General features: G+C 39.9%; 1 protein-coding gene across 1 annotated transcript; it reads right to left on the bottom strand.

Moving 5' to 3' along the window:
- On the bottom strand, positions 1,769–3,661 carry LOC109240706 (HMG-Y-related protein A-like). Its single transcript, XM_019407379.1, has 2 exons — positions 3,420–3,661; positions 1,769–2,284 (listed from the first exon to the last, which is right to left on the bottom strand). Exons 1-2 carry the CDS (start codon positions 3,471–3,473, stop codon positions 1,913–1,915), a joined length of 426 nt encoding a protein of 141 aa, XP_019262924.1. The 5' UTR covers positions 3,474–3,661; the 3' UTR covers positions 1,769–1,912.

The following is a 15,536-nucleotide window of genomic DNA, read 5'->3' as shown; positions in this document are numbered from 1 at the left end:
AGAAATGACCAGTGAAACTAGTCATAAATCTCCTTTGAGCTCCCCAACAATATTAAAAATGATATCTCCTCCATCTCCCTCTCACCAAACCCCCTAGCCATAGACACACCCATTTGGTCGCTCAACACAAATGGCACCTTCTCAACTTATTCAGTCTACACATTACTTCACCACATCCAAACTAGCACTGACTATGATTGGATTTGGAAGCTCCATACCCTTAACAAAATTAAATTTTTCCTCTGGCAATGCTTTAAAAAGTAGCCTACCTACTAAATCTTACCTTCATCAAGTTGGAGTTTCAAACGATAATGTTTGCACGGTTTGTAGGGTGGCAGAAGAAACCATAACCCACATTTTCCTTGAGTGCACAGTGGCACACACATTCTGGGACAATAGGGGCATCGACATTAATGCTATCCCAAATAGCAAACATTGGCAGTTATCAATTAAAGGTCTCCCAATAACTGTTACACACAACCACATAACTTGGGAGGATGTATTCCCATTTGCAATTTGACACCTCTGGTTAAATAGAAACAATAACTGCTTCCACAACCTCTCCAAAACACTAAACTACCAAATGGTTGACACACGGGGCATTGAATTTAAACTACTAGCGTCTAAATACAAAGCACCACGCACAAAATTCCTATTCACATTAAATGGTATCCACCACCACCCCAAACTTATAAATTAAACATAAATGCTTCCTTGGGTAACCATAAGACTGGAGGCATTGGGGGCATTATAAGAAATAGTGAAGGGGACATGATTGTAGGCTTTGCTCACAAAATCAAAGCCTATAACTCTACCCATGCAGAATTACTAGCACTTCATACAGGGCTTAAGCTGGCTAATGACAAAGGGCTCCCCACTGGAGATTGATACTGATTCGACGGACATAATCCAACTACTTGAACATAATAGCTTTCCTGCATATACTAACACTATCTTTGAATGCAGGTACTTGTTGAAGAAATTGGGGAATCCAATGGTCCGGCATAACTTCCGCGAAGGCAACAAGGTGGCACACGTTTTGAGTAAATTGGGTTCCAAACAACAACAACCAACCTCTACTACAACTATTTTGAACTCCCCACCAGACCCAGTCAAGAGGATGATCCAAAAAGACAAGAATGCAATATCTACTACTAGACTAGTATCAAGCTCCATATGTAACAAACTAGCAACGTTTGGAAACCTAAGTATTATTCCTACTATTACTAATAGTAATATAATACCACCGTAACCTTTATTAATGAAATTATCCTTTTCTCCAAAAAAAAAAAAAAACAACCCTTCAACAACAAACCAAGTGGCCACCGAAATGTGTACTAAATACTTTTCGATAGATCTTCTCTGAATCACCGGTATGTCTATCAAAATCGTAAGTATCCTTCCCTCAAGGTACTACTACTTCGCTACCGATCACCCAGGACTATTTAGCCTTGCAAGGTGGTCCGCAACGGAATCTCACGAGTGGTGTCGGAGAGGGTAATATATACGCATACCCTATCCCATCTCATGCTCATATTGGAATCAAGATTCAAGAATGATATATTTCAATATCAATCATAAAGGAACAATTTGCAAAGAAAATGCATGCCACTTAAACATATAGACAACAGAGTGAAAACTGCACTAATCTCACATAAAAATAACAACTTAACAAGGATTACAGATCTCCCTACTGTAAATCTTGAAAGAGCCACTAAACAAGTACAACCCCCCCCCCCTCCCCACACACACAGACCCCACCCCCACCCTCTTCCAAACTACATGCACAACTACAACAACCACACAACACTCATGTACCAATCATACAAGAGAATTAACAACACTAATTTACCTAATAAGATTATAAAAAACACAACAAAGTCCTAAAAAGTCAAATAACCCCTTCAATTTTTCAGCTTCCCTCAACACCATTTTGTGGTTTAATTTTCCTAGGCCTACCTCTTGGCCTTCCTGTTTTAGAAAGAAGAGGTGGTGGTGCATTAGAAGCTGCTGTTGGCTTTGGTTTTTTAGGAATAGGTGGTGCATTTGGATCTTTTCTTGGTCTTCCTCTGCCACGTTTAGGTGGAACATCTGGACCAGGTTTAATGTAATTGTTTTTGAGGAAAACTAACTCACCATTTTGCTTCATTTTGTCTAAATAGAAAGTGAGTAATTTTGAATGGCCTTGATCTAAGTTTCCATATTTGGATTCAATGTACTTTGATATTGATGACTTGTTTGAGCCTCCTTCTTGATTTAGTGACTCAAGGGCTTCATAAATCATCTGATAATCATAATTAAATAAAAATTAAATAATTGAGTTCCAAAGATTTTTTTATTTCAAGAACAAAGAAAACATAAACAAAAACAACAACCTAGTGTAATTCTACAAGTGGGATCTGGAGAGGGTAATGTGTACGCAGAGCTTACCCCTACTAGGTAGGGAAGCTGTTTACACAAGACCCTCGTCTCTAAAAATAAAAACAAGTAAATATTAACAACTAGGCCAGGAAAATGAACAAAGAAAAAATAGATCTGTAAATAAAAAGTTTGGTTGGCCATCATGTGCTAAAGTAGGAACTATTGAAGCACAAAAAGGGAAAAAGGTGCTAGACTAAAGTAACTTATGTCTACTCTTTAAACTACTACTCCTTTAATTTTTTTTTCTTTTTTTATTTGTGTTTGGTGATTTATTAGCAGAATAACAGTTTCAATACTAACAAGCAGAAAATTAACAATGTGAAAAAATCTGAAATTTTGAAGGAAAATTAGAGAAAAAAATAATTTCCCATAATTAGTGGCTTTATAAAAGCTAGAATTTTTCATATTTTCCATCACAATGAGGGTGGCATAAAAAGAATTAATTTTCCAAGGGCTTTGAAATCTTGATTTTTTTTTAATTTTTTTTTTTTTGTAACTAAGAAAAACCCATCTGAAATATGTGCAAAGAGACAAAAATTTGAGAAAAGATAGAAAAATAGAGGATGATCTGAACTAAAACTGGTGCAAAAAAGTGAAAGGAGGGTTAAAAAGAACTCCTTTTAAAAAAATCCAAGTACTTCCAAAAGTTGAATTTTTCTACTATAACTAAGAAAACCCATCTGAAATAAGTAAAAGAGAATCAAAGTTTGAGAACAGAAAAAAATTTGGAGGATAATTTGAACCAAAAATGGTGCAAAAAAAGGGAAATGAAAGTTAAAGAACTATCTTTACAAAAAAACAAGTACTTCCAAAGCTTGAATCTTTCTACTAAACTAAGAAAACCCATCTGAAATAAGTGAAAAAAAGATCAAATTTTGAGGAAAAATAGAGCAGTAGAGGGTGATTTTGAGCTCAAAAATGTAAAACAAGCAAAAATGGAAAAGGAGGGTGGAAGTGGTTGATAAGGGTAGAAAGGGAATTTGAAGTAATGGTTTTACCTCAGGATATTCAGGGTGTGATGATGGAATCTTGTTGAACATTTCAGTCTCCATTGAAACTTGCAGAGACACTGTGTGTGTGTGAGAGAAGAAAAAGAAGAGAAGAGAAGCTTCTGAGAAGTACACAAAAGAGGGAGGGTAGAGTCGGCCTCAAAAGCACAGTAAAAAAAAATGTTAAGTACTCATCATCAGTTCTGAGTCTTCTGACTCATCAAACCTCATGTTGGGATAGTTGGGACGAGTTCGGAATCAAAATATGGTTTTGGACTCAAAGAATTAAAATGCTTGAAAAATAATTGGTGATCATTTTATATATAATGCCTTCTTAAAGGAAGTTATACCTTAACGATCGTTTGTCCACTTAAGTATAGGCCCCTTTAAAAGGCGCTATAGTTGAACTTGAAAAGAGCGGGTCTTAGCTAAGGCGTTATCTCGTACTGGGTTGCTCGTTCGGCTCCAAATCACCAAATTTTCAACTTTCCAAAAACCTTAAATCGAGGTATTCCGACTTAGTTTTTGTTAAAACTCGTATAAAAAATGCATATTAGTTATTTTTAATATGCTCTATGATATTTTGTGAATGTTTTGCGATTTAACTAATTTGTTTTTTATCCGGACCGTAGTTTTAGTGTGCTAAAAAAATTAGTAAAATAGAGAAATTGTTATTAGTTGTTAAAAAAAATATCAATTAGTTACTTTTTACTGCGGTATATGTGTTTTCGTGATTGTTTTTGATTCAATTAATTTATTGTTGTTATCCGCTTTAGATTATTTATTTGCTAAAAGACTAGTAAAATAGATTAATTGTTAGTTTAATCCCCTGTAGTGGTATCTTGTGGCCTAATGTAGTGCTCGTATTTGTAATGTAGTCCTTTTAGCATAGTAAAATGCAGTGCCCTTCAGCGTAGTATCCTTGTAGTTATTCAAATTAATCATTTAAGTATCTCTTAACCTCAAAAATACGTCAAAAAAACTGATAGTTCAAACACAAACTCTCTCCAATTCTAGTCAACAAAAGTAATAAAATAACATGAGAAAACAACAATATTTGTCAAACTAAGTATTGTTGTATGAATATTTAATAATTAATCCTATATAGTTATGAAAATTAATTATTTAATTTTATTATAGTAAAAAATAAGTGAGTAACAAACAAACATATAAAATACTAAAATTAACATATAAAATAATAAACTAACATATAAAATAATAAACTAACATATAAAATAACAGCCCTGTTGAGTGATAAATCGGGGAAATTTTCTCATCATGAACACAAGAATTCGGATACCTTGGTGCTACTGAGCCTCAAATATTGAGTCCGGAACCAAAATGTAAATATTTAATAATTAAATCCTCTATAGTTATGAAAATTAATTATTTAATTTTATTATAGTAAAAAATAAGTGATTAACATACTAACATATAAAATAATATCACTAACATATATAATAAGAAACAAACATATTAAATAATAAACAAACATATAAAATAGTAAACTAACATATAAAATATTAAAGTAATATATAAAATATAAAATTATAATATTGAAAATGTATTAACCTAATTAACAATATAGTAAAAATATCGAATACATTTTAATATTAATGGTATTACAATATATTTAAGTAATGAAAAAGAAAAATACATTAATTAATATTTTTCAATTTACAGTAGTCGTCATGGAGGTTCCGATTTTGCATACCGGACCTGCCTCGCTAGAGCTACTGTTGCTACATGCCGAGCATAGGTCTTCCTACATATGGGAGGGGCAGTTGTTGGCCCAGACGTTCCGTGCTAGAAGAGTAGACGATATGAGGGACTTTCTTAGGGCCCACAATCTCCATCCCCGTATAGTCAGACGGCTTCAGGATACGAGTTTCTATAGGATTGTTGAGATCGGTCGACTGCAGCTGGATTGGTCGTTGATCACGACTTTGATAGAGCGGTGACGACCGGAGATGCACACATTCCATTTACCCATTTCCGAGGCCGCTATCACGCTTCAGGACGTGGAGGTTTTGTATAGGCTGCAGGTTGATGGACATCCTGTTGCTTTACCGCATGCCATCAGAGAGTATAGGGGAGTGGAGTACCTAGAGATGTTGCAGCGGCTCACCAGTTTCCAGCCAGCGGATGAGGGTGCGTTGGTTAGGGCTCGTCTGCAGTTGACGCCTGTCCGGCAGCATCTGGAGGCGATGCATGCTGACATTACGGATGATACACTGGATCTTCATATTAGTCGGTATACGAGGTTGCTGCTGCTGCTTATGTTTGGAGGGGTATTGTTCCCAAACACTTCGGGAAACCTAGTCAGCTTGAGATTTCTTCATCATCTTGAGCTGCTAGATGATTTACCTCTTTACAGTTGGGGTTCAACTGTTCTTGGTTACTTGTACAGGCAGATGTGCCGGGCTAGCATGGGCACCCAGAGAGACGTTGCTAGATTTTTGCCACTGCTGTATGTAAAAATAGTCAATCTTTTATGATTATAACATACATAGTAAAAATATACCTTAATTTTTACGTCCAAATTGTGTATTAGGTTTGGGCATGGGAGCGGTTCTTGCAGTTACAGCCACCTCTACCACCCATCACTCCTGGTGCACCACCTCCACCGTTTCTCCCTTTAGCTAGGAGGTGGGTTGATAGACGAGGATACAGCTCCCATATTGCAGGGATTTGTTGGATTTGCTGGAGGCCGTGCAAGTAAATGTATACATAAGTTTACTTGGCCTAGATTTATATGTGTTGCGTATACTTACGGTTCATGTATTTACTTAATAGTTCATTTGGAGGTCATACAACGACAAGCTAATAGCAGGATTGCTTGATTATTGCTCGACCGGCCGACTTATGTGGAGCTCCGTCCCGTTGATGTGTCTCGATATTGTCCAGCATCATGCCACCGAGCGAGTCCTTCACTAGTTTAGTCGACTGCAGCTTGTACCTCCACCGCCCGCTTGGATTAGGACACATTACCAACAGGATAATCGTTCCAGGGTTGACTAGACATATGTGGCATGGCTAGAATCGTAGATTGAGATTTGGGACCAGGGGCATGACTTGATTCCGCCACCCCTCCACCTGAGCGTACGGATGGTGAGCATGAGTATATGGCTGGTATCGCACCATTACCCGACTTTTTGTCGGGAATCCCGTTCATCGCGCTGACGGTCGGTTCGTTCCATACGCCGGGAGGCATGAGGCACTGGTATGTCATTTTGTATACTTACTTATAACGTTAACCTAGCGTATCGTAATTAATATTTTACATGTTGTGCAGGCTATTGGGCTACATCTATTCTACTAATTGGGACTGCAGATGCAGTAGCATACCGGCGAGGAAGTGACCGCTTTGCACGAATATGGCCGGCAAGTTACACATCTGGCTTCCCGGACATTGCAGCGAGCCCGAGATGATGAGCGCTTAGGATACGAGGCTGATTATGTGGAGCGAGAGCAGTACTAGCGTGGGCCAGCAGTGGCGCCTGAACATGGTCGGCGTGGCAGGTGTGCCCAAAGAGGTAGGGGTATCCCACGAAGTAGTGGGGGTCGGCGAGGAGGTGGTCCCCAGCAAGGGGGCGTTGAGGCACTTGTTGAGGATGTTAGAGCTGATCAGCCGGGTGAGCACCCTGAGCCAGACCATGCTCCTAGTGATATGCCCTCATTCAGCCTGCAGCTTACTCCAGGGACTTCACAGGTGACCCCGTCAGCTCCATTGTTGATCACGGGCATGGCCATTACCTCACATGAGTGGGATGAGTATTTTCCTACCCCTCCAGAGCCATCGACGTTTGCTGATGATTGTTCGGTACGAGATGTGGATAATGGGCGCCGACTGAGTTATGGCTCATCACCGAGGGATGCTGAGGATCTTTCACAGGATTTGGTTAGTTTGTATTACTAATATTTATATTTGTTTTTATCTCATTGATGTGTCATAAATATCAAAATCCTCTTTTTAAGCCATCATACTCGCCCGTCACGGAGGCCACTTTGTGCGACATTGACATGCCTGAGATGGATGATTATATTCAGGATCCCGCTGAGACCATGGTAAAACATTTTAAATTTTTTTAGAAAACACGTACATTACTAATATATATTTCATATACTAAAATATCTTATTATTCTATAGGTTACTGCTGGACCAAAGGCCCTTTCTACCGAGCCTGCCAGCCTTACTGACGATCATGCTGCAGTGTATCCTTTGATAAAGAGGCGGCGTGATGAGGATGATCCTGGTAGTGTAGCCGGGCGGGATGGGATGCGCCTCAGGCCAGAGGCTGCTTTAGCATAAAGGCTGTGAGACACATTGATTTTTTTTGATTTTATGTACATATGACATTCAGTAAATAATAGCAATGTTATTTATGGTTTACATTATATGCGCATTATGTTTTTATTTCTCGTGTTCTTTGTTATTTTAATACTACAACTCAAAAACAAACATAGAAACTTAACATAATTTAAATTCGGTACAAGTAATGAAAATACATGACACGAAAACATAAAGATAAAATACTACACTCAACACATACATGTGTTTGTTTAGTCATTATCGCCCATTATTCTCTGCTTCAACCACTTAAATTTCTCTTCCAACCTATTTTTTTCTTCTTCCGCATCTTTTAGCTTCTCCTTCATTGCCTGAAGTTGTCGTTGTAGTTTAAAGATCTGGAGTTCGTATTCACCGGTCATATTCCAAACATACTGCAAACAATGTTTGTAGTATTCCTGATAAATGGGTTTATCATACCATTATTCAAATCTACACTGATTTCCGTCCTACAAATAGGGATTATAACACAACACTTTTAATTAACATGTTATATAAAATATATTAACAAATATTTTTTGCAAAAAAATAACTTTCAAGTTGATGACATATCCAGCGTCTGCGCCCCACATTACCATTTGACCAACATGGCTTCAAAATCGCAAGTTTGCCACAATAACAAATACGTACGTCATTGCGTCCAGACATTTCTTAATGCAAGACAAATGCAAAATTAATGGAAAGTGTTTTCTACTTGATGCAAATAATAACTAAATGCGCTAGGCTTTTATAGATAAGAAGAAACACATAACGTGGTATTTCACCACGCTATGCTTTGCGTGACAATGATTCTTTAGGGTACAATACAGCTTTTCCAGAATTGCAGCTTTTTCAGGTCGACAAGACAATACACATAACGTGGTATTTCACCGTGCTATGCTTCGCATGCTAATGAATCTTTAGGCTACATTATATCTTTTCCAGAAGACAACTTTTCTAGAACGGCAGCTTTTTCAGGTCGACAAGACAATACACATAAAGTTGCATGGCACATTATTGAGTGCGAAACGCATTCTACAAAGCCTAAAGGTATGCGAATTATAGGTGAAAAACTACAATGGGTTCCCCTTTACTCTAAACGGTGTGATTACGAAGTACTATGTTGCTGGCATGGGCTTGTTGTGCCACAAGCACTGTTTGCGGCCTTCCAAACAAACACATACAAAGATGAACCAGAAGTGATTAGGTATTTGATGAAGGAAATTCTAGAGATGGAAAAGGCACTAGTTGTTCATCATGCAATGGATGATCTTAACTTCTTGGGAGGAACGGAGGATCAGTACTGGGATTTATTAGAAAATGATAAATTGCATAGAGACAATGATTATCCTGTTTTCCCAACAGTTGTCGATTGGGAGGTACTACCTAAGTTTCTACCATAGATGTTAGACGTAGGTGTCCAATATTGTTGTAGAAATAAAGCAAGTGGTCTTCTTGATGATAGCGATGAAATGCGAGAAATGTGAGTCAACTGGGGCCTAGATTACGATGCCCTCGGTCCCGAAGGGTACGTACACGATATTGACGAAGAAGTTGAAGACAGTGACAATGAAATAGTGCCAGGCAGTGACGATAATGGCGAATGACAATTGTTTTTTTTTCTTGGGGTGTATGTTAAATGATTGTACGGAAGTATTAATGCTGAATATCAATAAGACTTAACACCAATGGAGACATAATTTTATTTCATACATTCTGCGAGATGAACATGTAAATACACTTATTACAACAAATTAATGAAAAAAACACTACATGTATCCTTGATAATTGGGCACATTGGATGAACCCCACCTGGAGTTGAATTACCACCACTACCCAAACCAGCTGAATAACATTTACGAAGATCGTGTCCTGTTTTGCGAGCATATGCCACATTTACGCGCATAAGTGGTATCACCAACATCCATTTAGTTCTGTATACGCGTTCTTTTGCACTTGTCATTGACGCAAATACTCCTTATTACACACCATTTTAAATAATTCCGGCGGCCAATAATGCTCAGCACCCACCGGCTGCAACTGTCCACTATAGGTGTTTAAGTATGCAGCAATACTATATTCCTTATCAATGTAGCTGGTTGCCGCAAAACCTGTATGTTGAAAGCATTTCATGGCATGTGAGCACGACATGTAGTAGATGGACCGTTTCCCACAAGAGCATAACCTTCTAGCTTCATTTACAGTGTGTGTATTATTCCCCCAATTTTGATGGATAGTTGTGCGAACTTCAAAAATATTTTGCTCGTTGCAATACTGTAAATATGAATGCCAATGTGCTCTCCTCGTGTATTTCTCAAATCTTTTCATTGGTATTGGCATAAATTGAACACCCCTCTCCATCAATGACGATGCACCTCTAGCCCTTTCAACAAACCTCTCCGCCATCTGCTTGAATGACATCCGCACCATGGCAGTGATAGGCAATCCACGTGCAAACTACAATAACCCGTTGAAAGACTGTGACACATTTGTAGTCAGAATTCCCCATCTTCTGCCACCATCTGCATGCAATGTCCACTTATCAAGCTCATGTCGCATCAACCAACGATAGGCTCCTTCGTCTTCCTACCTGATCGATTCCACGTGCCTCATGAATTTACACTCTTGGTGATATGTTGCATCCATCCACATTAAACCATGCAAGTCCTTATTGGGATATGCCTTCTGGAAATTGGCCTTCAGGTGCCTCACGCAGAAACAGTGGTATGCATACGGTTCCTGCCATGCAGGCAAATCCTGTATAGAACTTAAAATACCGTCATGCCGATCAAATATTAGACAAATACTTTAACGTTGTCTGACAACGTGCTCCTTCAAGTGGTTCAAAATAGCGGCCACGTCTCTTGGAATTCATTGGCACAAATAGCAAAAGCTAGGGAAAATATACTTCCATTAGCATCTACTACATCAGCGATCAACAACTTAATATCATACTTTCCATAGATATGAGTGCCGTCAATGGATATTACCGGCCGCCAATGCACAAAACCATCAATTACTGGTTTAAATTATATGTTCTAGTATTCCCGGACTCCGCTCAAGCTTCCATTCAACAACAGTCCCGAGGTTAAAGTGTTGCAATGCGGCCATGTACCTGGGTAGAGATGCAAATGACTTATCCCAGTTACCATAAACAATTTCAAACGCACGTTTGCGCCCGAGAAATGCCTTTCTTTTGGTAATGGTACACCCATATTCCTGGTGGACAGATGTTATACACTCTTTGATCTTGTACCTAATGGATGCTTCAATGTGTGGAATCAAGACAAGAGAAATCAAGTCAACATCCAAGTTAAAGTGATTCCCACTTAATGTGTCCATTTCACATTTGTGGGTGCCAATGTATTTAACCACAACCCACATATTTATTTTCTTCTTCGTCGCATGCAGCATCCAGTTACAACCCGTAAACCATCTACGGCAAATAACCTTGTATACATCAGGACATGACTCTGCTACTATCATCTCACAACTCTTTTACGTTGTACATTCGCACCTCCCTGATTAGGCGCGCTTTATCAGGAAAAAGCATGCCCTTTGACAGCACTGTTGCTCTAGATTTATCCCACATTACTGTCCGAATTTTGTCAATATCCCTTGTAGGGCATCCGCATCCGGCATACTTGGCAAATGATCAAGGTAGGGAATCTCCCTTGAATGAAATAGCGCGTGGGACTCGTACACTCTTGATCTAAGGGGAGGTGGAGCATGCTACCTCGTCAAATCAGGTTCAGCATTCTCTTCCTCCTCATCATCACTCTCATCAAGGAAGGGTGTGTCATCTCCAGACTCATCGCATTTTTGTCATAATAACTATTCTCTTCCTGACTCTGCGCATCTGCCAGATCTCGATTAAATATGTCGTCTTTGGACAATTGAGTAAGGACATTACCTTCAAGTTGCTCGTTATTGATCCAAACTTTACATATAGAATTATATATTCACTTACAAACCATAATGTGTTGATATCACATGATGGACATTATCATGTTGATGATGACTCCCGGATGGACCATCATGATCCAACACACCAAAACTAGGCATATTCCAAGTGGGCGTTGGTTCATAACTTGTAAAATTCATATCTTGCCGGTATCCCCTGTGGATATATGACTGTTAATACAAATTCAATACATAAAAATATAAATCTTAACACACAGGAAAATTGAAGTATACCGCTCAAATTGTGGATCATGTAAACTAGGAGACAAATTATTTCCTCGCTCCTCATTCGCCCATGGAGATAAGTTTAGATCATGCCAAACTCCTTCACTCGGAACCTATTCGGCTAAAACTACTCCAAATTAACCACCCAATGCTTGAGGGATATCCCTAATTTGCGCAACCTAATTATTGCAAAAGTCTTCAGCCTTGACGTACATTTCCAACAGTTTTAACACAATAAATTCCCGGTATTCACCCGGAGTCCTCAAAAAATCTCTCAGAGTTTCATCGCCTTCGATGTTAAACTGTGATGACCCAAAGGGTCATCAAAATGTGGCATTAAAATGATTAAAGTTGACTTCGGTCAACAATTTTGGTAAACGGAGACTCGGGCATGTGCCCGGAGTCGAATTACGAGGTCTAGAGCCCGAGAAAAGAATTTTTCTGTGAAATTATTTTTCTGAAATTATTAAGGAAAATGGAAATGAAAATTGATTAAAAGACTGTGGTATCGGGCTCGTAATTTGGTTCCGACGCCCGGTACAAGTCTTATATATGGTTTAAGCGCTTTCTGTGAAATGTGGTCGAAATCGGACGTCATTTGACGTGTTTCGGACCTAAATATCTAAAATTTGAAGTTTATGAAGTTAGAATAAAAAATGATGATTTTGAGGTTTGATTCCTCGTTTATGATGTTAAGTTTGGCGATTTGATCGCACGGTTAAGTTCGTAGGATGTTGTTGAGTTAGTGTATGTGATTGGTTAGCAGCCCCGAGGGCTCGGGAGTGTTTTCGGAGGTGTTCGGGGTGTTTTTAAACTTAGAATGATAGCAGATTTTTCTGCAATTTTTGCTCAGATAATTGCTTCTTCGCGTTCGCAGCACTCAGCTCGCATTCGCGTACCAGTGGGCTTTCCCTTCTTCGCGTTTGCGGACAAGTCCCCGCGTTCGCGTAGCCTTGGTTTCCCCTTCACCGCGTTCGCGAGCCCCATCTCGCGTTCGCGTACAAGCAAATCCCGGACCCAGCCCGATCCTTCTATGCGTTCGCGACTAGCATCTCGCGTTCGCGATGCTTTGACTCATCTACCCTTCGCGAACGCGGCCCCCTTCCCACGAACGCGAAGGGCATTTTTTCCCAGTGATTTTTAAAGCTCAAAAACAGACCAGTGACGGGATTATTCCCAAATTTCACACGAGCTCTTCTTCTCCACAGCCCCTAGGTGACTTTTAGAGCGATTTTTCACCAAAGCTTCTTGGGTAAGTATTTTCTAACTAGTTTTCTTCATTTTCTATCATCATTTATCAAATTCCTAGACCTAAATCATGTAACTTAGGTGTAAATTGGGGGAAAAGGGTAGAATTAGGGCTTTTCAATTTTCTTTGATTTAGACCTCGTTTTGCGGTCGAATTTGAAAACAAATTGTATATTCGGGCTCGTGGGGGAATGGGTGACATGGAATTGGTTCGAACCTCGGGTTTTGACCAAGCGGGCCCGGGGTCGATTTTTGGAATTTTGGGTAGAAAGCTTAGAAATTCATATTTAGGCATTGGGTTTAGTTTGTTTAGCTATTATTAATATTGTAAAGTCATTATTTCATATATTTGACTGAGTTGGAGCCGAATTCGAGGGGTAAAGCTATACTAGAGGCTTGAGTTGATTTTGGAGCATTTGAGGTAAGTGTTTGATCTAACTTTGGCTTGAAGGAATAGGATTAGAGTGTTATTATTTGCTTATTGCTAAATGATCGAGTACGGTGTATAGGCATGGTGACGAGTATCTATACACCGGTGTCTAGCATGACCGTGGGTCCTTGTTCCATGTTAATTGATGAATTTTATGCAATGTGAAGAGTATGAGGACTAATGATGAATTGTAAATTCTTTGGAGCGTTGGCTCGAACGATAAAAAGACTATTGAGTAAGAAATGAAAGAAATAGAAAGTGATATGATTAATCCCTTGCCGGGATGGTTGAGTACATTGATTATCTCCCTTGCTGGGATGTGAGAGTATTGTTGTTGCTCCCTTGCCGGGATTTAGCTGTTAATTGTGTAATTTCCTTGCCGGGACATTTCTTATTATTTGTTTATCCCCTCGCCCCGTTTGGTTGTGATTACTGATTGGGTGAGGAAGAGTGATAATGCACGAAGGGTCATTCCGTGCCATGTTTTTTTATATTTGCACGAAGGGTCATTCCGTGCCATGTTTTGATTATATTTGCACGAATGGTCATTCCGTGCCATGTTTTGATTATATTTGCACGAAGGGTCATTCCGTGCCATGATTTGAGAGTATGAGAGGGAAAGCACGAAGGTTGATGCCGTGCACTTTATTTGGTTGCTTTTGGTGAGAATGAGAGTAAAAGCACGAAGGTTGATGCCGTGCAACTGTTGATTTTCCTGCTCTCATTAATTATTGTTATTGCCCTGTTTCTTACTTAAATTGTTGACTTTATATCCGGACTATACTCCCCCATAGTATGCTTCCCTCCCTCTTAACTGTTTAATTTCTGTATTCTTCCCTTTTATTGCATATATATATATTGAACTGCACAGGTTGGTTTGGTAGTCCTGTCTAGCCTCGTCACTACTTCGCCGGGGTTAGGCCAGGCACTTACCAGCACATGGCGTCGGTTGTGCTGATGCTACACTTCTGTGCTCTTTTGCACAGATCACAGTACCGGAGCAGCTTTTGGACCACAGCAGTAGGATATTGATCGGGAGCTGACTTTAGTCCAGGGACTTACGAGGTAGCCTAGCTGGCGTTCGCAGGCCGGAGTCCCTTTTCTATGTTTTCAGTTTGTTTTCATTGTACCGAGACAGACACTTATGTATTTCTATTCAGGCTTGTTTGTAGCACTCTTTAGTAGTTCGTGAGATAGCGACACCAGTCTTGGGTAGAGAAATGTTAAATTTCCGCATTTTGGGTTTTTTTCCCAGTATCTGTGTTTTAAAGACTCCCGCTTTAATTTAAATGACTCGTTATATTTATATTGTTCTTGTTGGGATGTTATCAGAAAATGTTTAAATGCTTGGCTTGCCTAGCTCCGATAGTAGGCGCCATCAGGACCCCCGATGGTGGGAAATCTGGGTCGTGACAAGTTGGTATCAGAGCTCTAGGTTACATAGGTTTCGCTACTCACGGACAAACTTGGTAGAGTCCGAGGGATCGGTGCGGAGACGTCTGTATTTATCCCCCAAAGGCTACGGAGTTAGGAAAAATTTCACTTTGTTCTTTCTTGCCGTGCAATTCTGTTTCTCAAATACTGATTGTCCTTCTACTCTGTTCTCTCGCAGATGGCGAGAACACGTGCTTCCTCTTCTACCGCGCAGCAGCCCGAGTCCCCAGCAGCAGCTCCTGCGAGGGGCAGAGGCCGAGGCCGTGCCAGAGGCCGAGGCAGGGGCAGAGCTCAGCCTCGGGCAGCAGTCCCAGAGGTGGAGCCTCATATTGACTATGATGAGGAGGTTCCAGCCCCAGCAGCTCTGGTGGGCCCAGCTCAGGTCCCAGGAGGGGTCATGGTCACCCCCGATCTTCAGGACGCTTTAGTCAGACTGGCAGGCTTTATGGAGAGTGTCACTAGGGCGGGTTTGCTTCCAGTAGCACCAGCCACTTCT

This window comes from Nicotiana attenuata, chromosome 1, assembly GCF_001879085.1.
Source record: "Nicotiana attenuata strain UT chromosome 1, NIATTr2, whole genome shotgun sequence".
Classification (NCBI taxonomy): Eukaryota; Viridiplantae; Streptophyta; class Magnoliopsida; order Solanales; family Solanaceae; genus Nicotiana; species Nicotiana attenuata.
Note: the sequence above shows the minus strand (reverse complement) of the source record. Positions and strands in the feature narration are given on the sequence as shown.